Consider the following 24,385-nt stretch of genomic DNA (forward strand, 5'->3'; position numbering starts at 1 on the left):
TCAGCAGATTTGAAGATTCTTAGACAAGGGTGGGGGAAGGGCTGTGTGACAGATAGAAAACTTAGCGGGGAGGGGTCTCCTAAAATAAATAAAATCAGAAACGTAAGGGAACACAACCGGTAATACAGAAACAGAAAGGACTGTGAGACACTCCAGTGAACAGCTAAATACAAAGCGCACTACAAAGGTTAGTTACGAAGAAGCAGAAAAGTCCAAAGACCTGCAATTAGTACAGAAATCCAACCACTGATATCTATAAAGAAAATTTTGAACAATCAAATTCCAGAACCAGTTTATTGCACTGGTAAATTCTATAAAATATTTAAATAAGCTGTAAATTTCCAAAGGCTTTCAAAAGGAAGGAACCATCAGATTGCGTTTTATGAGACCAGCATTACCTGATCCTGGAGTCAGAAAGGGGCATTGCAAGCAAAGAAACATGAGCCAATGTATAGATGCACAAATGTTAACACAATACTAGCAAACTGACTTTGGCAGTATGATAAAAATATTACATCTCACACATTCATTACTGAGATTGGGTTTATTCCTGGAATTCAAGGATGGCTCAAGGTAAGAAAACGAATCAATGTAAAATGAAACGTTAAAACAAACAAACAAAAATCACAATACATAATCAATGAAAGCATTTGAGAAAACTAGTGTATTTCACATTGGTAACAGCGGAAAAGTCAACAAGCTATGAATGGAAAGAAATTTTCTCAGCATAATGAAAGGCAAATAGGAAAAGCCTGTATCCAACAATGTGCACAATGGTGAAAAGCTGGGGGTTTACCTGCAGGTTGGTAGAGAATGTGTGTGAATTGACTACCAGGCAAGGGGTGAGTATCTAAAACATGCCAGGAACATCTACAACTCAGTAATAACAACGAGGAAAGCCAAGTTAAAAGTGGGCAAAAAGTTTGAGTGGGTATTTGCCCAAAGAAAATACTGAATGGAAAACAGATACTCAAAACATCACTAAACATCATGAAAATGCAAATTAGTTGAAGAAACAATGAGACAGCACACTTGTTAGTATAACTGCCGTTAAAGAAGATGAAAGCTGAAATGTTTTGGTAAGTGTGGGTTTTGTGGGAAGAGTGTAAACCGATTCAGCAACATATGGAAGAATTGGCACCTTCAACAACGGAACATTGAATTATTATGTCTCAGCACACCCACGTAGGGTATCTATCTAAGGGAATTAAACACAGAATTGGTGATTTGGGATCTAAAGTGTCCGAACAGACTTCTAGCCTTCAATACCTGCCACAATGTAACGAACATGAGGTTAGACCCCACTTCCTTAATGTTATCACACCTCCCTCAAATCTCACTCCCATCTGGGGACAAAGTATCTTTTGTTGTTGTTGTTTGTTTGTTTGTTTTTAGTTTTTCAAGACAGGGTTTCTCTGTGTAGCCCTGGCTGTGCTGGAACTCACTCTGTAGACCAGGCTGACCTCAGAAATCCGCCTGCCTCTGCCTCCCAAGTGCTGGGATTAAAGGTGTGCACCACCAATGCCCGGCTGAAATTATGTTACATTTCTAACCCAAATTAGTATGTCATTATACAGCACAGTTCATGCAAAAATTAGTAACTATAGAGATCTGCAATAGTACAATTTGCACATAATTAACAATATATTCCTGCACATTTTAAAGATAAGTTGGGAGAGCAACACATGTGAATCCTTGAGTTTGCTCTCCAACACCCTAATATGATTGACAGGGCAGATGTCAGTTTATGTGTGAAGATACCTGCGCCTATTTAACCACATATATATTCAAAGCAACCACAGCAGAGCTACAAAAAGCAAAGATTCCATAACTAAAAATCATGTTTTTCATTGTATACTTTTAGGTTTATTTTATTTGAAAAGGTATGTATGCTTGTATGCCTGTGCATTGCATGCATGCCTGGTTCTAAGAAGAGGGCATCACATCCCCTGGAGCTAGAGTTACAGACTGTTGGGAGCTGCCATGTGGGTGCTGGAAGTGCAAGTTTCCGGTTGTGTCCTGTGATGCAGGCTCACTGTGGTGTTTTTGCTGAGGTAAGACCCATGGGCGGGTGGGGGACATGATATTTGGAGAGAGTATACATAGGACTCAATGGACAGTGACTGGGCACTTGCATAGCTAGCCCTGCAGTGCTTCATTGGTCTTCTGTCTTGGCTGATCCTCACTTCCTTGAGAGAGGCATGTCAGAGAATTTCTCCTGGTGTTCTGGCTGGTTCTGGTCACTCCTGCTGACTTGTGCAGATTCGACGGAGGCCTGGAGGTTTCTGCTGGATCATGTCACCACTGCTGATTTGTGTTTGGAATCCTGACACTACTGAACTGGACTGCTGGTATCCTGACAACGGAGATTGGAATGTACCCCCAAAACTACGTCTAAACAGGTTCACATCCCCTTGTTCTATTTACCATCTTCTCTCCCTTACCTTTGGACAGTGGGCAAGAATAGGGGTCAAACATTTGATAACACTTATTAAAGTAGGTTTTAAAAAAAAATCTATGCCTACAGGTGCTAGGAACCAAATTCAGGTCCTCTGTAAGAGCAGCTAGTGCTCTTAATCTCTGAGCCATCTGTCTATCTTTATTATATTTTTAATGTTAATTTCAGTTCATTGCAAGTGATAACTGATTCTCAATTAAAGGCAGTAGTAATTTGTTTTCTTTTATAGTGAATGTATTGAAACCAAAAGAGCTTTGAAGACTTAAAATGTAGCACGTAGCAAATAAATGTAAAGGTGATTATGAAAAAAAAAGTCAATCAACCTCAAATGATAAAACTTTAAGGAAAACATCACCAATCTGTTACTGCTAGTCTGGCTCTACCATTAGGAAACTGACTTGTTTTATTTACAACTCTTCTGAGTCAACAGCCCGTAGGGTCACCGTGGAGATATCGCTCAGAGGAACCGATTCTCATTGGCTTGGCAGAAGTGAACCAACACATGGCTATCATCCGTCTCCCACTCAGTGTCCCAGGGGTCACCACTCGGAATGGGACCACCTGGTGTCTTTGCCTTTGGGTTCCATTTCACAACTGTATTCCCGTGTGAGAGAAACAATTGAACACTTCAAACTTCATGGCCCAAGCCTGAAGCATCTGATAGGTGTGGCTGACAGGGCAAACCAATGACAGAAAGGGGGCACTGACATGAGATCCAGGTACAACACTTTCCTTACTGCCTGGAGCAGAGTGTGGGATGTGGGGTGGGGTAGGCGGGGAGGGGTGTTGATGGGAGAAAATATCAGCAGACTGTGAGCTTACTGTTATATAAACACGTCAAAACAATAATAGGTAGGCGAAATTAAAAACCTTAAGTAACTTCTGCTTCCTGGGGGGAGGGGTTGTTACCTATCTGGTTGCTCTTTGCAAGGAAAACTGAGACACCTTGGAGGCCTTAACTTTCTCTCTTTTTCCCAGAACGTATTTAAGGTCATTCACTGGAGACCTACTTCTCTTGAAATGAAGCCAAAATCCGTAGCTATCGAGAGAGAGAGAGACCAGACACAGCTCCACAGCTCACTGAAAACATCAATATTAAGGCATTTTAAAAGTTTGATTTTTCTCCATAGATTGGATGTTTACTTTCAAAAGCCTAACATAGGCTTATGTTTCATTTGATTGGGGTGGGGGGAGGGTGGGGGGGGGGCGGGTAAATGGCCATGAGCAGAAACTGAATTCAAAGAAGACAGAGGCTCCTTGAAACTTCAGTTGACAAAAGAAAACTATGTCTTCGTAGGAACTTTTCTGGTGCTTAAATTATTTGTCTAAACATCGGTGTTGGACAAGAAAGGGCTATGAATGGTTGTGCAAAAATCGTTCTCTCTCTCTCTCTCTCTCTCTCTCTCTCTCTCTGTCTCACACACACACACACACACACACACACACACATTTGAAAACATTTAAACCAAACCAAAGACACATTTTTTTTTTTGTAGCTCACGTCAAACGTGATCTTCAGTCACAGATCGGGCTGTTTATTAATAATGGTTCACTCCTTCTAAACCCTTCCAACTGTTTTCTGATGGCTTTAGACTTGGCCACCCAGTGTGATTTCGTCAACAGCCTGTGAGCTAAGCCACGTGTGAGAGGACCCTGACACGTGTGAGAGTAGCTAGCTCCTCTTCAGTTTCAGCTCTCCAACACCAACACCCCCTCCTCCTTCTCCTCTTCCTTCTCCTCTTCCTCTCTCTCCTCCTCCCTAGGTCTCAGCAGGCTGCAAGATCAAAACTGAGTCAATTTATCCAACTGTCTTCATTCTACCCACAGCCAGCCAGATCCCTGACCAGAGCCCCGGGGGAACCAAGGCAGAAGATAAGTATGCATTGTCATAAGCCACCAAGACTTTGGAATCATCTCCATAGCAGATGTGGCTAATATATCCTCTATTTGATTTCCTTCTTGCCAAGACTTTTCAGAGTTTTACTCTTAAATATCACACCAATATCTGGTGATGAGGTTGCTTCTTCTGTTTAGAAGGCTGGATTCCCTATCCAAATACAGAGCCATCAGGGGCTATATTAAAAGTTTGGTTATCAATCCTATTTTAGAAGCTGAGTAATTTAATATGATTTTCTCAAAAGAAATCTCAGTGTACAGAAGAGCTCGTCTAATTCAGTAGAAAGATGAATCCCACCCTGCTGCTAATCTCAATCGTGACAGTTGCCAGGAGGAAGGTCGGTCATGCAACAACACCACAGAGCACTGCAGGATCACAAGGGAGCCCTCCATTCTCCAGGGGATGTAACATCCCTAGTAGCCACTGTTAAACAAAGTATAAGGAGAGATGTACTGAGAACCCACCAAGTAGTGTAAATAGCATTTCCTAGGTAGAGGCAGGTCTGTATTCAAACTGGAGCTTCTGGCTTTGAAAAGAATATTTATCCTAAACACAGACTTCCTACACACACTTCTTACAAGCAGCAAGCGGATGCATGAACAGAGGACCATCGGAAGACCTTGGCAGTTACCCACAACCGAGAGAGTGCAAACACTTTGACAGCCCGATGAAAGGAATGCCATCAAGAGCTAAACCATATCTCTATAAGGCATCATTGCCACTGAGGATGTAGCTCAGCCGAGGAGAGCAGGCCAAGCCCTTGAAAAGGCTCCTCGTGTGCAGAGACCGTCTGCCGGCCTCAGAAACACGGTCAGGCTAAAGAGATAACACCGCTAAAACAAAACCTACTCTCCAGCCCCAGAGGCCACAGCAGTGAAGACAATGACAAAGTAATAAAAAGCACAGTGTTCAGGGGTAGGGAACGGGGTCTATACGAAGGCCTAAAACATTCATTTCTACGTTAGAATAAAGTATCCATTTAAGAACAAAGGTCTCATCAACTAACCCCCCATCTCTAATACTTCTTGAACCTAAAGTATGCGAAGGAGTTCGGTTTCTCAAAGGCCTTTTCTTCCATGTGGACATACTTAATATTGTGGTTTTAAAGCTCAGGACACCACAAACATATCCTCCCTGTCAGGCACAGCAAAGGGCCCATGGACCAATCACGTCTGGTTAAAACAAAAACAAAACTGAAGACTACAGCTTCTGTGACCCTTTATCTGCATCCACACCTGTGTGGGGACCACCTGAAAGATCCTGACAGGATGTAAAAGGTCACAGAAGCCCTGAAATTGGCAAGATAGATGTCACTGTTAGCAGAACTAGCTTCACTGATTTAGAAAAATAGAGGTGCACAATGTTCTGGCCACTCCTTGAACCTGTGTGTCTGCCAATGTTTTGGCCGTTCCTTGACCCATGTGTGTGCCCACTGATGAAGCCCATTGCCAGGTGTTTGTGATATTGGTTGCTGAGAAAGAGTCAGAAAATCTCCCCAGCAACCACAGCCCGGCCAATCCTGAGTTGCTACACCTGCACCAGACTCTTTCCTTGTACCCCTCCCATACCCATTTCTTGAGAGTAGACATCGTTTAGAACTGGAAATCCCCTACTCCCCCCCCTTCTCCTTTCTCCCCTGAGGGCCTATAAAAACTGGGACCTCTTTCCTCTCGAGGTCGACTCCTCTACCCCTGCGTGGGATATGAGTCGTCCCCAGAGCTCTGGCTTTCCCCGAATAAAGCCTCATGTGGTTTGCAACAAGCTCCGTCTATCGTGAGTTCTTGGGTGTCTGCTATTGTCCTGAGGCCTGAGCGAAGGGCTCCTCTCGGAGTCTTTCACACCAAAACCCACGGACAAACATCATCAGTTACACTCTTTCCTCTCCATGTCAGGTTCTTCCCACTGACCTTAATACCATTGGTTAGTTCTGTTTCTTAAAAACAATAAACAAACAAACAGGCAAACAAACAAACAAAATTCCCCTATGTAAATACAATCACGTCGTTTGTAAATTTTGGCTTCTGCATTCTTTCATCTCTTCTACTGATAAAAGTCAGGCATTCGGCCAAATACATACGAAGTGTTGGTGAGTATTTCTTAACACTGAACCGATTTTTTTACATGCCATATTATTTATTCTTTAAGAATTTTACGCACGTATACGATATATTTTTATCATGTGCAACCTCCATTCTCCCTGCTCCAATTCATCTTATGTCTGTCCTCATGACTCCTGCCATTTTAATGTCCTTTATAAGAATGTTAACTACAATCCACTGAGTCCGACTAGTCCTGCCCATAGTCCTGAGGCCATCCACTGAAGTCTGTATGACTCAACCCATCAGACTATACCCTTAAAGAAACCTTATTCTCCCCCTCAGCAGCCATCAACAGCCAATAATTAATTCCTCAGCTATGAGTAGAGCCTCATGAGCTATGCCCCAACCCACACCCCCTGCTTCAGGTTCACTGGCTTGATCCTATGCAGGTGTTATACAGGCCACCACAGCTGCTCTACTGCTTTGTCCCTGCACTACACAACCTCAGACCTTTACAGTCCTTCAGCCCCTCCTTGTGGGTGTAGGGCATGATTTAGATGCCCTGTTTGTGGATAAACACTCCACCAACATTTGTTCTCTGTATTTAGGATTTGTTGTGAGTCTCACAGAGCTGATTATTAAGAAACACATAGTTGGGCCATCATACTTAAGCCACATCTACTATATTCATTTTACTATAAATGTTAAATATATTTAAATTGGTGTATTTAAGTTGGTGCTTATGACAACGGCTATTTGAAGGGCTTCTTCCACCCTCTGGCAGTGTTTCTATCTTTTTAGAATCCTTTATTTAAAAAGAAATGTAGGCCAAGAAATGGTGGCTCACACCTTTAATCCTAGTTCTCTGGAGGCAGAGGCGTGTGGATCTCTCTCTTGAGTTCTAGGTCAGCCTGGTCTACACAGTGAGCTCTAAGACAACCAGGTAGCCAGGACTACACAGAGGAAGAAAGAAAGAGAGAAAGAAAGAAAGAAAGAAAGAAAGAAAGAAAGAAAGAAAGAAAGAAAGAAAGAAGAAAGGAAGAAAGAAAGAAAGGAAGGAAGGAAGGAAGGAAGGAAGGAAGGAAGGAAGAAGAAAGAAAGAAAGAAAGAAAGAAAGAAAGAAAGAAAGAAAGAAAGAAAGAAAGAAAGAAAGAAAGAAAGAAAGAGAAAAAAGAGAAAGAGAGGGAGGGAAGGAGGGAGGGAAGGAGGGAGGGAGGGAGGAAGAGAAAGAGAGAAAGAAGAAAGGTCTTTTGTTTTCTGCCTTCTGGTCTTTTCAGAAGGGATTTTGCACTTAGGGTTTCTTTTGCAGAGATTTACTTAGAATACTTTCAACAAAACATGCCCAAAGAGAAACACAGCAATGTGTCAAGTCAACATGAACAACCTTTTCCACCTTGGTTCCGTTTGCTTCCTCTCTTTTTCACATGCAGATGTAACTGCATGCTCACATAAACACTCATTTGCAGTTGACATTTTTGAAAGTAAATTACAGTCATCACACGTTTCGTCTCCACAGCTCCAATAAGAATTCCTTACAAATAACAAGGTTTGCATCACTGAACTGCTGTCCGCACAGTTAAGGAGGCAGACACGGATTCCTTGTTATTTAATTTATATCTCACGCGTTCGAGTTCCCTGGAGTCCCACTGCTACTTCTCCGAGCTGTGTCTACACCTACACTTATCACCCCGGTGTAGGACCCAGTAAGGACTTGAAAAGGGTGTTTGTTCTTCTATCTCTGGGCCTCTCAGTTTCAAAGAGTCCCCCACCTTTAGTGATGTCTACCTTCAGAAAAGATGGTGTTTGACTTCTTATGGGATGTTCCATGTGCTAGACTTCTTCGTTTTTCCCATGATGTCTCCTTACTTCTATAATGGATGTTGCATCTAAAAGGACAGGCACTGGAGATGTAGCTCAGTGGTGACTTAATGTGTACATAGTCTTACACTCTATTTCTAGCACATAGGTAGGGCAGTTGGTAAGTAGGTAGACAGATGATAGATAGATGATAGATTAGATAGATAGATAGACAGACAGATGATAGATGGACATATAGACAGATAGATGATATTGATGGGTAGGTAGATAGATAAATAGATGATAGATAGGTATGTAGATAGATGATAGATAGAAGATAGATAGATGCTAGATGATATTGATAGATAGATAATAGATGATATTGATCGGTACATAGATAGATAGATAGATGGTAGATAGATTAGATAGATAGATAGATAGATAGATAGATAGATAGATAGATAGATGATAGATAGGTGATACTGAAAGGTAGATAGATAGATGATAGATAGATAGATAGATAGATAGATAGATAGATAGATAGATGATATTGATAGATAGATAGATAGATAGATAGATAGATAGATAGATAGATAGATGATAGATAGGTGATACTGAAAGGTAGATAGATAGATAGATAGATAGATAGATAGATAGATAGATAGATAGACAGACAGACAGACAGACAGACAGACAGACAGACAGATAGATAGATAGATAGATAGATAGATAGATAGATAGATAGATACATGATATTGATAGGTAGGTAGATAGATAGATAGATAGATAGATAGATAGATAGATAGATAGATAGATAGATAGATAGATAGATAAATAGATAGATAGATACATGATATTGATAGGTAGGTAGATAGATAGATAGATAGATAGATAGATAGATAGATAGATAGATAGATGATACACAGATAGATAGATAGATAGATAGATAGATAGATAGATAGATAGATAGTCAGATGGATGGTAGAAATAGAGACAGTAGCTGCCATTCACATAAACTTCTGCTGAGCACGCCTTATAAATGGTGGTGTACACCCACAGAAGACAAATACTCTCATCCCTCAAAATCTACAGAGATTCCACCAAAGGACCAATACCAAATTCCTTGAGAAGACCAAGTATCATGAGATGGTAGAGTGTTCAGATTCTTGTGTGTGACTTTAAATTATTTCTAGGCTACTTATAATTTCTAATACATTTAAATGCCTTGTAAACAGCAGTTGTTCTGTATTATTTAGGGAGCCAGGAGAAGGAAATAGGCCTGTATATGTTTGAGATAAACATAACCACCATGGGCCTATGATATAACACAGGCAAGGGACAGCAGAGTGCTTTCTAATGTGGTCCAGATAAATCCACAGACTCGTATAACACGAATGTGGGAGAATATCATAAAGCTGCCACATGGGAAAGGCACATGTTGATCATGTGGAAGAGAGTACCATTCCTCCCCACACTAAACACCTTTGGAGTTGTAATTGGGGGACTGGAAATGTCCCCTGTCACTGGATCATGTGCTCCCAGCCCCACTGCAGCACACACCCTCAGGATGTCCTGGAGGTCTTCTGCACCCAAGCTCTGCTCCTTTAACCCCACTGCCATACTACACAAGGTTAAATCCTATGTCTGTGATCACTTCATCTAGATGAGCACTAAATGTACTCTTTCTGTTCCACCCCACACTGCTTTTGGTTAAGTCAGTATGGAAACACGGACCCCAATTATTGCTAGGCTCACTGGTAAGTCTTTTTTTTTTTTTTTTAATTTCAAAACATACATAGCTAAAGAATTTGATCAATGAGCAGAACCCACTGTCTGTGCGTACACTGGCATAAATGCCCATCACAAAATCTTCTCTACACACGGGCATCCTCCTTAGGCTATTGCCGGCATATCCTCAGGTGATATGTGTAACAGGATGTTCCCTATCCAATTACATTAAAGTATTAGTGCAGCAGGAGGCCTGTGATTGGACAGGGGAAAGGGAGGCAGAACAAGGAGCTGCAGGGACAGAGAGTGACTCAGAGGAGAAAGAAGGAGACGCCAAGATGGAGGCAGACGGACAGGAAGCAGATCCTGATCCCGCGTGGTTTTAAATAGCCACAGGTGGTTATGAATATCATATAGGGATAGAATGATTGGGATAACTTGTCTGATCTAGGTGGGCAGCTTGTATCATTATCAATTGGCTCTGAAATTATTGTGTGGGCATCTTGTGAATTGAGAATGTATTGGTATATAAATCTGACTTGTTAATTATAAGCTTCTAGAGTTTTGGGTTACTGGAAGGTGGGACCACTGACTGCAGGGGTTTATGGCTGAGAAGGAACTAGCAGCTCCAGAGACAAATGAACCAGAGCTGGGCAGACTGTGATCGGTAGCTGTGAGGACTAACGAGAGCCAGAGCCAGAAGGATCACGCTGGCAGGGGCAGGGAAGTGCCGGCAGTAGCGCAGGAAGCCTGACAGCCTTTCTTTAATATTTCCTGCAACAGATATGTATGTGTATGCGTATGTGGTTGTATATGTATATGTGTATGTGTACACAGGTAGCCTGCTGAGGATGAGGGGTGGGGCATGTTTATGGACTCCAAGTCACCATATGTCTGTTTTGGACATCCCAGCAAACACAGCCCAAGCTGATCTGTTTAGGACACAATGAGACGTGGGCACAGGAGGACAGGGGCATTCCTTTAGCTCACACTTTTGACGAGATAGAAATGGACAAGGCTCTGCTTCTCAAACCGTTGGATAACTCCTGTCCTCCATCATGACCAGGCTCTGAAGTTCACGCCTACATCACAGCATCTTCCCTTCAACAGACTCTGGGCAGATGGTGTGGGCGGGCCAGCTCGCCTTTTCTGAAGCAATGTAGGAGATAACAGAAGGCAGCCTTGTCAGGGGCATGCTTTCTGGCTCCAGTGTCTGAACGTGTTGGAAGGTACTGCCTGGAAGGCAGTCTGGGGGAAAAAAATCTGATTCTCTCATTTCAGGATAGATTCCCACCGCAGATTTTCCTCCCACTCTCCCATTTCTCTCAGAGAAATGGCTCACCTTCCACTGCTGCAAGTGACAAAGCTGCCCCTGAAGAATGTCTAGTTGAACAGTCCTTGGAAATTCCAGGACACTCTTAGACACCTCTACAACCTGGACATATTGTCCTTATGACATTTGCAGAGGTCATTGTATGGGAGAGACCTAGGTCTAGCTGCGTGAAGTCAGCCATAATGGATGGCATCATTTGAAAAACATAACCTTGCCTTGAGAGCCCTCTGGGACTGGTCTCAGTCACAGGAGTGAGATGCACTGAAGCAGATGTACCCTTTGCTTTTGCTCGCTGTTCACTTGGAAGCCACGCTCAGTCCCATGCCCCAACAGTCTCCCATGCCCCCTTCATGTGTATACAGCGTATGCCCAATGGCACCACCACTGACTGCTCCATTTAAAGCAGTGGTCCTCCTCTCCCACCCTTACATCCTTTCTCCTGATCCCATCCTTCTGGCATTAACCATGGACACCAACACTGGAGGTAGGTATCTCTTGGCATCTCTCTCTTCCTCACTACAAGCAGGAAGTCACTGATTCGGTTCTTCACTGTGTCACCAGTGCTGAGAACTGTGACCTACAAGAAGCAGAGCATTCTTAAGGATTTGTTAAACAAAAGCTCAGACTCCTGGGGCGGAAGGACACTGCCATCAGATCCACAGACCCAAGCAGAATGATGGATGTCTGTCTCCACGGCGTGCTAAGGGCTGGACTGTTCCTAACTGGTGGCAGGGACAATGGACTGGAATCCAGCAGGTATATACCCAAGAATTACACAGATCAAGTCTACATGAATGAAAGGCAGGGGTCCAGGAGTCTAACCCACAAAGATCCAAGGCTCCTGGAGTAAGAAAGGGACTCTCAGCCTTGTCTGGGGCCATCTGCAGAGTTCCGTGTAACAGACAATAGAGTGAAGTCATAATTACAACACCTGTGGCCAGCATTTATCTAGTTCCCGATTAACATGCCAAGTATTGAGTTATAACTACTTCAGAGCAATTATAGTCTTTTTTTTTCATAACATTTATATTGACTATATGAGAAAGTTGAGCCCTGGGGGTTTTAACTTGTCCCACAAATGGTAAAGAGCAGGGGCAGAAATACAACTACAGACATGTAGGGTACTCTACTAAGCCCCCCAACACCAATGAATGAATGCAAGGAGCAAGGAGTCCTGCACTCTTCAGTTAGGACGGGGTGTCCCCACCGTGGGTTTCAAGGATAGGCAGGGGTTTACAAGGTGAAGAAAACAAATATATTTCCAAGAAAAATAAATGACTTGGTCATGGACTGTATGTAACCTATAAGCTAAAGTAAAGCTTTTGGACAGCATTTTATCACATCATTGGAAAACAAGTGTGTGTGTGTGTGTGTGTGTGTGTGTGTGTGTGTGTGTGTGTGGTGTGTTTGTGTGTATGTGTGTGTGGTGTGTTTGTGTGTATGTATGTGTGGTATATGCGTGTGGTGTGTGTATATGTTTCTGTGTGTCTGTTTGTGTGTGGTGTATGTGTGGGTTATGTGTATGTATGTGTATGTATATATGTATGTATGTATCTGTGTGTGGTATGTATATATGTATTATGTATGTATCTCTGTGTGTGTGGTATATGTGTGGGAGGTATGTTTGTGTCTCTGTGTGTCTGTTTGCGTGTGATGTATGTGTATGTATATATGCATTATGTATGTATCTGTGTGTGTTATATGTGTATGGTGTGTGTATGTCTGTGTATGTCTGTGTATGTGGTGTATATGTGGGGAATGTGTGTGTCTGTGTGTGTATGCATGTATGTATGTATCTGTATGTGTGGTGTATGTGGGGGTGTATTGTGTGTCTGGGGGGGATATTGTGGGGTATGTGTGTGTCTGTGTGTGGGATATGAGTGTGTGTGTATGTATGTATCTCTGTATGTGTATGTCTGTGTATATGGTGTATATGTGGGGATGTGTGTGTGTGTGGTATCTGTGTGTGGTATATATGTGGGGTATGTGTATGTATATGTATGTATGTATCTCTGTGTGGTGTAGGTGTATGTATATGTATGTATATATCTGTGTGTGGTATATGTGTGGGGTATGTGTATTATGTGTATATATGTATTATGTACGTACGTATCACTGTGTGTGGTGTATTGTGGGGTATGTGTATGTATGTATGTATCTCTGTGTGTGGTGTATTGTGGGGTATGTATATGTATTTATGTATCTCTGTGAGTGGGGTATGGGTATGTATGTATATGTTATGTGTGTATATATGTATCTCTCTGTGTGTTGCATTGGTTACTATGTGGTCCATGTGTTCCCAGTACAATGGGTCATTAGGATCACTGGAATCTTGAAATAAATGGCACCAAGTGGGAGCGGTGTGTAGCTGACAAGATCATTTGTTGTGGCTTCGACCTTAGGGAGGCCAGGAATTAGAACAAAGGACGAGAAATGGGGTCAGGAGAGCCCAGCAGTCAACCGGCCAATGAGTGATGATTAAGTTCTCCCCTCGGGTTAGAGAAAATCTAAGAAAAAGTCAGGAAAGACTTAAGAACTCAGTGATGACTATACATATTACCATGGGCCCGTGGAAAGAAATACCAAATTTCTGATAAGTCTTTAAGTATGCCACCCAATTTAAAACTACTTAAAATAGGCTACAAATTAATTTGTCTATTTCGGAGTTACATGCCAGATGTCTTCCTTGTCATAAATGATAGTATTTGCTGAAATAAATGTTTAACAAGCAGCAATTAGCAAAGTGGCCATACTTTAAAAGTCTAATTTGCTGTTAAGAGGGTTTTGCAATAACAACTTGGAAAACAATCTCGAACTACACAATTCAATTTTCCAAATGGATTATCTTGCAGCTAGATGAAGAAACGGTTGAAATTTCATCTAGAGTTTCAAGGGGAGACTCACTCAATTGGATGTTTAAAGGCATGCTCCCTTGAGGAACACAGATGCATGGGGTGGAATCACCTGATTAGTGGGCTCGGCCTGGGAATATTCGACCCTGTCCTGGTGAGCTGAAGTCTGACACCATTTAGGCAAACAAGGACCTGACTTCCAATGCTGCCTGTTTTCCCGCTCGTGGTAATTTATAGATGATGATTTATTTATGTTTACCAAGTGAGAACGAGAGCACTGCCTGAAAGGCACTTTTCTGCCTTGCCTTTGTTGGCTGAATCCTAATTATTTTTTCCCTTGTGGGACCGAATGAATTAAGTGAGCAATTCACTTTGTGTATGCAAATTGCAAATCTCTGCAGAAGTCTCGAATTACTTCATTCTTAGGAAAAAATGGAGGCCATTATCGTGCTGAAAACGAAAAGGCACGAGCCCCCTCTCCTTTTGTAGGTCATCTTCAAAACGAACACAGTATGAAAACCATGCCTTTCTGCGCCCACCGCGGGCCCTGAAGTATTACTAAGTAACCGACTAAATTAAATTATAGTTATTATTATCACATAATTATAGCCCTTCAAATTTTAGGGTACTCTTATAAACATTTCTATTTAAGAAAATTCAATAGAGTTTTATATAATGCATTCTGAAACTTTTAACTTGTTCATACAGCCTTTTCTAGAAAAATAAGACTGGTTGATGAATAAGACAGAGATGGTGGTTAGAGGGGAGCCAACACATCAAGGCTCACCCAAGCTGATTGCAAAGCCCTGAGAGGAGAGCTTTGTCTCCGCTCGAGAGTCCATGCTCAGAGCCTCCGAACGCAGCGGTTTCGGGTGAACCTTTTCCAAAACACTTCTGAAGAAAGAGCAAGTCTAGACAGTTGCAGCCCAACCCCTGTATTAGTGGGTTTCTGTCTCTCTAAAAATATCCCTGCACCCTTGGTCATTTAAAATAAGCTGGGCTCGTGCCTGAAATCTGAACTGTCTCCCCAAGAGCGGGCTTTATTTGTGCAAGTGCAATAAAAGGAATAAATCCACGTGTTCTGCATCTTTCCCTTGATAGAGGTGTCTGAGCTGCAGAGTGTGGTATTTCAGGCTGGTAGAAGGGATTCTGGGATGCAGGATACCTGCATAAGCTGGCTGTGGTTGTGCCATCCCAGGTAACCTTTCCAGCGATGAATGCAGGAGTTAGCACAGCTTCCGTAACAAGGGAGACGCAAGTTCTTCATGAGGACTGAGTTTTTTATCAATGAAGTGTCAGAATCATTTCCGTGCATAAAAGTTTGAAGGGATTGTTGTGGAGTAAGAGTGATCTGGAGCAGTTTTATTCGTAAAGAATATTCTTAAGTTACCAGCAGGAAAGGGGGGGATAGCTGATGCCACCATACCATTTATGTCACAAGCCAAAATATTCTGAATACCACAGAACTTGTCACCACAACTTATGCACAATCCAAGAACACGAGGAAACCTGGGCTTAGAGTCTCCTCACACACGCACACACACAAGCAGTGAACGGCTCTTTTCCCTATGAAAACACAATCACAATGTGAGAATGTGTTTCTGTAGGTTTCATAGAGCAGAAGGTCTGAAAAGTATTTATTAACCGGCTAGTCATTTTTATGCAGACAGAGACTAGGCCTGATGTCATATTCTGTTTCCTGTCTTATTGCCAACTTTTCAGAATTGCTGAAACGTATTTCAAGGAAGACGCGAGATTGTATAAACATCATAAAGTCTAGCCTTGAGAAATGTGGGGACTGAAGAGGGGGAGCAACCTCTCCAGTACACCATTATGAGGTAAGCCATGGTGGTCGGTGTGTCGGGGTCTCCATGCAGAGTGGTCCCAGCAGACTAACTCGGCATGGACCCAGGAAAGTCACAGGGGAGGATCAGACAAGGCAGAGATTGTGAGAGATGACCACATTTTGCCTCATGGACTAGGAAAGGCAGTGGGGACAGGTGGGATGGGGTGGGGGGGGGGTGTCTATGCAGAAGGAAGACTGCAAACTTGGCCAGAGGCTGGATGTGGAGGAGTGAGATGGTGTGTATATGCTTGGCCCAGGGAGTAGAACTGTTAGGAGGTATGGCTCTGTTGGAGAAAGTGTGTCACTGTGAGGGTGGGCTTTAAGCCACCCCCTCCCCATCCTAGCTGCCTGGAAGCCCGTCTTCTCCTAGCAGCCTTCGGAACAAGAGGTGGAACTCTCAGCTCCTTCCAGCCCCACATCTGCCAGGACGATGCCATGCTCCTGCCTTGATGATAATGGACTGAACCTCTGAACCTGTAAGCCAGCCCCAATAAATGCTGTCCTTGTAAGAGTTGCCTTGGTCATGGTGTCTGTTCACAGCAGTAAATCCCTGACTAAGACAAGGGGTGAAGGAAAGGGGAGACTCTAGGATGCTTTGCTGGCCTCTGCTGTGAATGGCTGCGTGGATCTAAGTGGCTAACCACAAGCCAGGGAACCACAGAATGGAATCAAGCTTAGGGGGAAAGAATTAAGTCTGTTTGGAGCATGCATCAAGGACCCTCAGCGCATGCTCCCCTTCGTCTTACAAAAAGACCTAAGGAACTAAGATAGGGGGCTGTATCCCAGGCCACTCCCTCTCCCTACTTTCCCTCCAGCCGGAGCTGTGGGTCTGGCTGGGCTTACAGCTGGAGAGAATATCTACACATAAGGACAACTCAATTTATGGAGCTGTGAAGTCATGCTGTCTTGAATGAGAGGAAACTTCCAGAACATGACCTGGTGGGTAATTTCCTGGACGAGCAGAGGACAACTACAGCGGGTGTGTCTACGTGTTGAAACGAAAGGCTAGAATATATTCTGAGATTTCCAAAAGACATATTGCAGCCAGCTATGTTAAAAGAGGAGGTGTTTAGAGAAAGGAAAACTAAGTACATTAATTATTAATTAATAAAATAAAAATTACTACAGAATGAATTCTGGCCCAAATATATACACATAGATGAGAGGGAACAGAGTACAGGAGAGGGAGAAAGGGGGAGAGAGAGAAGGAGGGAGGATCAAAGAGAGGGAAGGAGGAGGGAGGAAGAAAGAGAGGGAGGGAAAAAGAGAGAATGAGGGAAAGGAGAAAGAGGGAGAGAAAAGAAGAGAGGGAGATAGATAGATAGATAGATAGATAGATAGATAGATAGATAGATAGATTTAATTGACTATAGAGACGTTGTTTTTAGGACATTGGCCATTAGCTCACTGTGAAGAACTTTTTTTGTTAGTGATGATACTGTCAGCATTATTTTCTTTAATTGCACACTGTGGATGAGTATCTGGCTATGACTTGACTTCATACACTGATGGTCTCATCACTTTTTATCTTTATCTTTGAACTAGAATAACTGACTTTTGATTCCACAAATCTATATCTTAATCTTAGGAATTCAGGATTTTCTATGAATAATAGTTTTGAAATGTTAAAAACCATGAAAAAATCTTTCTGGCTCAGTTTGATTTATCGTTTCTAAAAATATCTGGCTGAAAAAGACATGACATACAGAATGTAATAGCTTGTCCCCATGTGGGTTCTCGTTTATTAAAGAAATAATAAAGATAAGTTCACCTAAAGTTGTGAAGATAAGTCCACCTTAAGTGGGGAGAGACCTTGGATTCTTCTACCTAGTTCTCAGTCTTACCAAGAGATAGGCCTGCCACCCCTTGTCAAAATTTTCTCAAAAGCTAAGCACCGTCTGACATGGATCCTAGGAAACCCAAGAGTGATTTCCAGTAAGCACTATTCAGTAAGGATGGATGGAGGCAGAACAGGAAGCCTGATGGGTCTGATGAAATGACAGAAGTCATAGCCCTATTAGAAAGTTGTGGTTTTCAAACACAGTCGTGTGTGTGTGTGTGTGTGTGTGTGTGTGTGTGTGTGTACACACATGCACGCACATGTGGGTTGCAGTGGAACAGTGACCCCTTGCTGTTCACTGCTGTCGCATTAGGGGCATGGTGGACACTGATAAATGAGGGTGCATATACAAGCATCGTGTTCCTGGTGGGTTTTGTCAGAAGGGAATTTATTTGTTCTAGGAAATGCTTGGAATAAAAGGAGAGGAGGAGAAGATGGGGGGAGTATAGGAGGAGTGGAGAGGGGAGGGAAGGAGGAAAGAAAGAGAGAGATGGGGAGGAGGAAGGAAGAAAGAAAGGAAGGGAGGGAGGGAGGGGGAGGAGGAAGGAAGGAAGGAAGGAAGGAAGGAAGGAAGGAAGGAAGGAAGGAAGGAAGGAAGGAAGGAAGGAAAAAGAAAGAGGGATGAGGAGGGGAAGGGGAGGAGAAGAAGAGAGGGGAGGAAGGAAAGGAGGGAGGGAGGAAAAGAGAGGAGGGAAGAGAAGGCAGCAGAGGGGAGGGAGTAGGGGGAGGGGAAGGAAGGGGGAAAGAGAGATGGAGGAGGGGGTGGAGGGGAGGAGAGCAGTTAACAGCTACATAAGAGAACCCAGGCCTCCCAATCAAGCAGCTGAGCTGTCCCTTCCACCCTGGAGTGTGTCCTGACTCTCACCCATTCCCCACAAAGCAAAGCAGGTTAAGAAACCCGAACCTCCTGCTCAATGCCAGCCACTTGCCTTCTGGAATGAAGTCAGGGGGTCTGCATTTCAGAAGAAGGCAGGGAGGACTAATGCCATTGGAGCCCTAACATTGCTAAATTAAGATTAGTCAGTTTCAGGGCATCCCTGACAGCTCAGGGGCCTGGAGGGGAGGAACTTCAGGGTGGAGACTAAGAAGTGAAAAAAAATTTTTTTCCTTTTGCAGCTTGTATTCTTATATCTACTTTCCATTTTTGCCCAGGAGCAATAACACCTTTAGCAGTGTGCTCAGTGAAACATGTACAAAGTTTTAAAGTTCTCCCCTCAACTTTTATGTTAAAACTCCAGAAAGGATTCAGATCCACAGAGCAGGCGTTCCTACCAGAAAGATGTGTCCTCAGACCCCCATGCCATGGCTCTGGGGATCAAAGAGCATAATACGCATTTCCCGGTGTCTTCTAGAAATCTCTTTATACTGGAATACATTCTGAAATCTGGTCACAGTGTGCTACTTATAACCTTGGTGTTTTATGATCGAAACTCATAAATTACACAGTATTTAGATTAAAAAAAATTGCACATCTCGGAATTACTTCTGTGCCCCCCCCTCAAGAGATTAATATTGAACACATCAGATTCGAGAGAGTAAAGAGAAAGAATAAAAGCTGGTAGCCCGTCAAGGGCTTGGAGGCTTAATAGAGATAATTCCTCCTTCATGCCAGGGCTTTGAACCTTGGTTAATGATGATTGCAGATGAAAGAGAAACCAATGTACAGAGTTCCCCAAAGATCTGCATATTAAATCCGCAAGCCAGCAGGTAGAAATCCAAAGTAGGGCAAGGAGGGTGTCCTTGGCTTCCTCCTGGTCGAAGGGCTCTCTTCAGCCCATTGCAGGTGTAGAGTTTGAATCCGTCCTACACTTTCTCTAAAATCCCCAAGTCCTGGCACTTTCAGGCTTCAGCCCATTGCAGGTGTAGAGTTTGAATCTGTCCTACACTTTCTCTAAAATCCCCAAGTCCTGGCACTTTCAGGTCCGCTCACCACGACCAATGTCTTTCAATTCCTTTTCCTCATTTCAGATGGCTCTTTGGAGATTTTTATTCTTAATCCTTAAGAAGTACTAAGTGGTCTGCTCTGTGTTAGGCACTTATAACTCATAGAGACTCCCGAATCTATTCATGCACAACCTGTGGAGTTTGGTTTTTGTGGGAGGCGGAGACACTGGGAAGCACCAGGTGAGAGCATTCACAGTAGTAAGTGCTAAGGAAACTAGGAAAGGAGACCTTCAGAAGGGAGTCGCTTAGTGGGTTCCACTCTGAATAAAAGGGCTTAGGGAAAGTACTACCTACGAGGAATTTGAATAGTCACTGAACTAAGAAGTGAGCTGTGTGGGCGTGTGCCCAGGCAAAGGGATATACAAGGGTGGCAATGTGGAAAGACTCTAGGGCACCAGGAGCCCCAGAGCAGGGTAAGATGAGACTGTGCACACTGAGCTGTGACACTGCACAGACCATGGGAACTCAGGGGCTGAGCTCCCACAGTCACTGTGAGGATTTGCCTGAGGGAAGTGATGTCACACCAATCCCAGTGGGCCAGCAAGAGCCAGTCCAGGCGCCTGCTTCCCAGAAGTGTCGGGAGGGGCTGTGGGAAGTCTCTGGAGTCTCCACATGCTTCAAACAAGCAGTCGTCACCATGAGATGATGGATAGGATCAGAAAGACCTACAAAGCAGTCCTCGCTTCTCTTCCTTCTGTTGGGTGCATTCATACCTTCCAGTAATTTCAAACTCTTACTCTCCCGTTTTCTTTTGTTTTCCCTACCCAGGAAGGTGGCATAGGGCTCGTGAAGAATGAACTATTTCTGGAAATACCTTGAGCTTTACCCAGAGGTGCCTGGGTGACCACACATGATGATCAGACGGTAAAGAATTGTAAAGGAGGAGGCTGGGTGAGGTTCTGAAGAGAAGAGAGCACTAGGTAACAGACACTGAATGATTTGGAGGTGGGGGGGTACACACCCTACCCCTCTTAATCAACATCTTATAAAAACAGGAATTGAAGTTGCAGACCTCTGGTCGTGGTCAACAGAGGTGGAGCTTGCCTCATCTCTGACCCTGGGCAGAGACATGACTTCAGATCGAAGGGGAAGGTCACAGTAGTACTGCCTAGTGAAGACTTTACCATAAAGGGCAAAAGCATACTGTTGTGTCTCCCTAAAGAGTTAACCCATATGCACTGCCAATCTAATCCCCTGTGGGGGAAAGCATCCACAGGGGAACGCTGACTGTCCTGTGTGTTTCAGGAATAGTACAAACCCTGTGTACAACATAGATCATCCTGGCCCCTCTGGCCATTGTCTACTCTTAACCTTTGAGAGTGTCTCTCTTTACTCTGAAATAAATCATGTCTGTCTTCTGTGATATACTTTGACTCATTTGAGTTCTTTCCACAAAGGTCGCAAGGTCCTGGGAGATGAGAGGACTGCAGAGAGATGCCCACGACAAGCTGAGAACCACCATACTTTTAACAGAGATCTCAACTCTATATTAGATGTATGACTTAGGAACCAAATAATGCTTTGGGTCTTTGAAGCTACCTTGGAAGGTAAGGCCTCCCAGACAAGCAAATCAAGTCATGCCTTTAGCATTGTTTTCTGCAGAAACCAGTATGCAATCGGTGAATCTGGATGCATTTGACAGGGTACCAGTCCTGCAGATTGGGGTTTGGCCTTAGAGCTTATACAAGGGTTCCGTGGTACAAGACTGCTTTCCAACACTGCATGAACATGCACAAGGAAGATACTACAGGGCCCATGTAAGCACTGCATGGAAAAGAGAGCCAGGTTTCTGTACTGACAGATCTCTACTGGATTTACACAAAATTCTAAAGGGCAAAGAGGCTCAGACCCAGTTTGCTATGCTCCAGTGGGTGGTTCCTCACCATCAGCCTATGGGGTAGCATTCAATGGATTTATGGGTTAGTTAAAAAAAAAAGGAAAGATGTAAAATGAGGGTGGTGTGTTCTACATGACATAGGGGAGGTGGACAGGGAAATGGGGGGGGGGGTGGATATTGTCAGAACACTGTCCAAAATCGCAATAATGTGAGAATCCTGGGTGCTTATGAGGAAGCCCCAAGAGAGCAAGCCAAGCGTCTTGTGACCTCCATTTATTTCTTCAAAGCAAGAATTGTTCTTGGGTTGTGTTTCCGTGCCCCACCCACGTGCATTGGGTCGGAGAGATTTTACTTTAGCTGTTGTGATTCATACGCCTCTGTGGGAATCTGTGCTTTCCCACGTGTGGACTGCCCTTGCCACTGAGCACTTTACTCATGTGATTCTCCTTAACCCGTGGAGTATAAATCGTCAGATGCTCTGAATAAAGCTGGCTCTTATATGAGACTTCAGTCTGCAGCCTTTTTAGGCCCCTCTCTCCCAGGATCACACCACTGTTAGAGCACTAAACAGATATGAGCATGTTTCATTGGCTGCAAGCACAAAATTCTCGAGAACAAAGAAAAAACCATTTTAAAGAACCAGAAAACCACAGGAACAGCTTTAAAAACCAAGTATCCAGTAAATATACTACATTACAGATATTTTGCTCATATAACAAATACAGTAACAATCTTTGTTAGTAATTTGGGTATGCTTTCCCAGTAAGTTCAAGCTACCTCCTTCCAAGCCACCATCTAAATAGGGATAGCACGGGCTCTTACCTTGTGGTAACACCTGAAGTACGCGGCCCGTTCATCTGAGAACTTCTCCAGTCTCTTTGGACCCTTGCTCGAAGCTTTCTTGAACACTAACCAGCATCGTTGATAAATCTAGAAGGAAACGCAACATGGGTTCAGCATCCCCAGACTCGACTCCTCCTGACAGCTGCATTTAACATTTCCTGTTTGGTGTTTTTGCCTGTGGAATATGCATGCGCTGGAAATGAACGTTGGTTTGGGAAGGTAAGGAGAGTGGGTGGGAAAGATGGCCAACCTATATGTTTCAGACAATTACTGGAAACAAAGTAAGTAAACACGCTAAGGCCAATTTCCCTATGTTTTGATATGGGATCTCTATTATATTTCAGGGGAGAAATTTCCAGAAATAAAAATCCACCAGTGCCTGGCAGACGGATAAAGCATCTGCCTTGCCACTGTCTAGATCCTGATATCCACCTTCCGTCCACCATCCCAAGGACTCCATATGTGTCTCATTTTGGGTGGGATAAAGAAATATATCCATTCTTTTCTGAAGCTTAGGTCGGAATATCAGATCTAACAGGTGTCTGATGCCACCAGGTAGACAGTAGGATTTTTATTAGTTATAACAACAAAAATTAGAAATGACTCAATCTTCAGCAATAAGGAGTGGCAACGTTACCTTGCTTCTATTATGGGTTCTTTAGCTCACCTTGCTCATCTAGACAGCTTGATGGGACTAAAGCTAAGCATATTGGCCTCTAGGGAGGAACCTAAACCATCACGGTGTCAACGCACTTCTATGTGTTTATAGTGATAGATCTGGGTCTCTCGGCTGTAACTGCAGTGCAAGACTCGTAACGGATCAAAGGGCTGAGAAGAAGAGATGATTGAGTTCCTGGCCCTAACAAGCCATCCCTATCAATCGCCCTGCCCCCACAGGGCTCAGGCAACATCGTGGAAGAGGGGATGGAAAAACTGTCAGAGAGAGAGGGTAGAAGGACTGCTGTCAAGTGCTGTCATCTGGACACGACATGGCTACTCACAAGACCTGCCCAAGATCAAGCCAGCAAGACCTGTCAATAGTCTCGTTTACAGCAGTAATTGCCCTCAGAGAGTTACAAAAATGAGGAGGGGCCATGAAAGTTGGGGGAGGAATATCTGCAGGGTGTCATGGGAAATGGGAGGGGCTTGAGCAGATATGGTCAAGGCACATTATATACATATATGGAATGGTCACGAGATAAAAGATGTTAAAAACAGAGGCAGTTGTAGTAATCATACAAGTGTGGTACATATTGTGACATGTGATATACTTCTCTCACATGGAATGCATGTTATACACCTGTAAGAAAATGCATCGTCTGCATTAGAAACCCCATCCATGTAGACATGATACATGCTGTTTGATAGCAAATTATGCCACGCTTGTCATACACATGCAACCTAGGAGCAGGTGGTCTTGGTGGCTCACTCGAACCACATGTTACAGGAGTGACAAAATAAAAGTTCAAAGTCACGAGCATCATGGTGTTAAAAATGCATGAAAAAGGTCAAATAAAACATCAGGCTGCTAACGATGCTTTCTGTGGGTCATAAGAATGGGTCTGGGGGGTTATCTGCTTGATAAAATTCAATATGATGAACTAAATAGAGTTAAATAAAATATAAATGGAACTTATATTTTGACATGTGCATGCAGGTATGGGTGGGCAAATTGTGGAGTCCACATGGCAACCGTTGGTATTAGGCACTTTCTTTGAGACTCACATATCCTGCTAGATTGGAGAACCAGTGAGTCTCACGACCTTCCTGCCTCTGCCTCTCTGACACTGTGATTGCAAGCACACATGTGAGCCCAGGACGTGAAGAACTTGCTTAAGCAATACACCTCTAGTGGTTAGGATTGGGTCACCTCAAAATTTTCAGCTAGGCCAGGAGTCGGTTGGTGCCCTTGCAGAGAGAGTGCTTGGCTGCCTGGGCCACCCTCATCCTCTCGACCTCGAAAGTTTGTTA

At 43.5% G+C, this 24,385-nt stretch overlaps 1 protein-coding gene across 2 annotated transcripts in view; it reads right to left on the reverse strand.

Moving 5' to 3' along the window:
- Dok5 (docking protein 5) overlaps nt 1-24,385 on the reverse strand; it is a 150,923-nt gene that overhangs the window by 58,098 nt on the left and 68,440 nt on the right. For both annotated transcript variants that reach the window (XM_021155776.3, XM_085832079.1), the window contains exon 2: nt 22,394-22,501. In XM_021155776.3, coding sequence (XP_021011435.1) covers nt 22,394-22,501 — 108 coding nt within the window. The remainder of the gene's footprint in view (nt 1-22,393; nt 22,502-24,385) is intronic.

Source organism: Mus caroli, unplaced genomic scaffold (assembly GCF_978045245.1).
Source record: "Mus caroli unplaced genomic scaffold, Mus_caroli_1 scaffold_2, whole genome shotgun sequence".
NCBI lineage: Eukaryota > Metazoa > Chordata > Mammalia > Rodentia > Muridae > Mus > Mus caroli.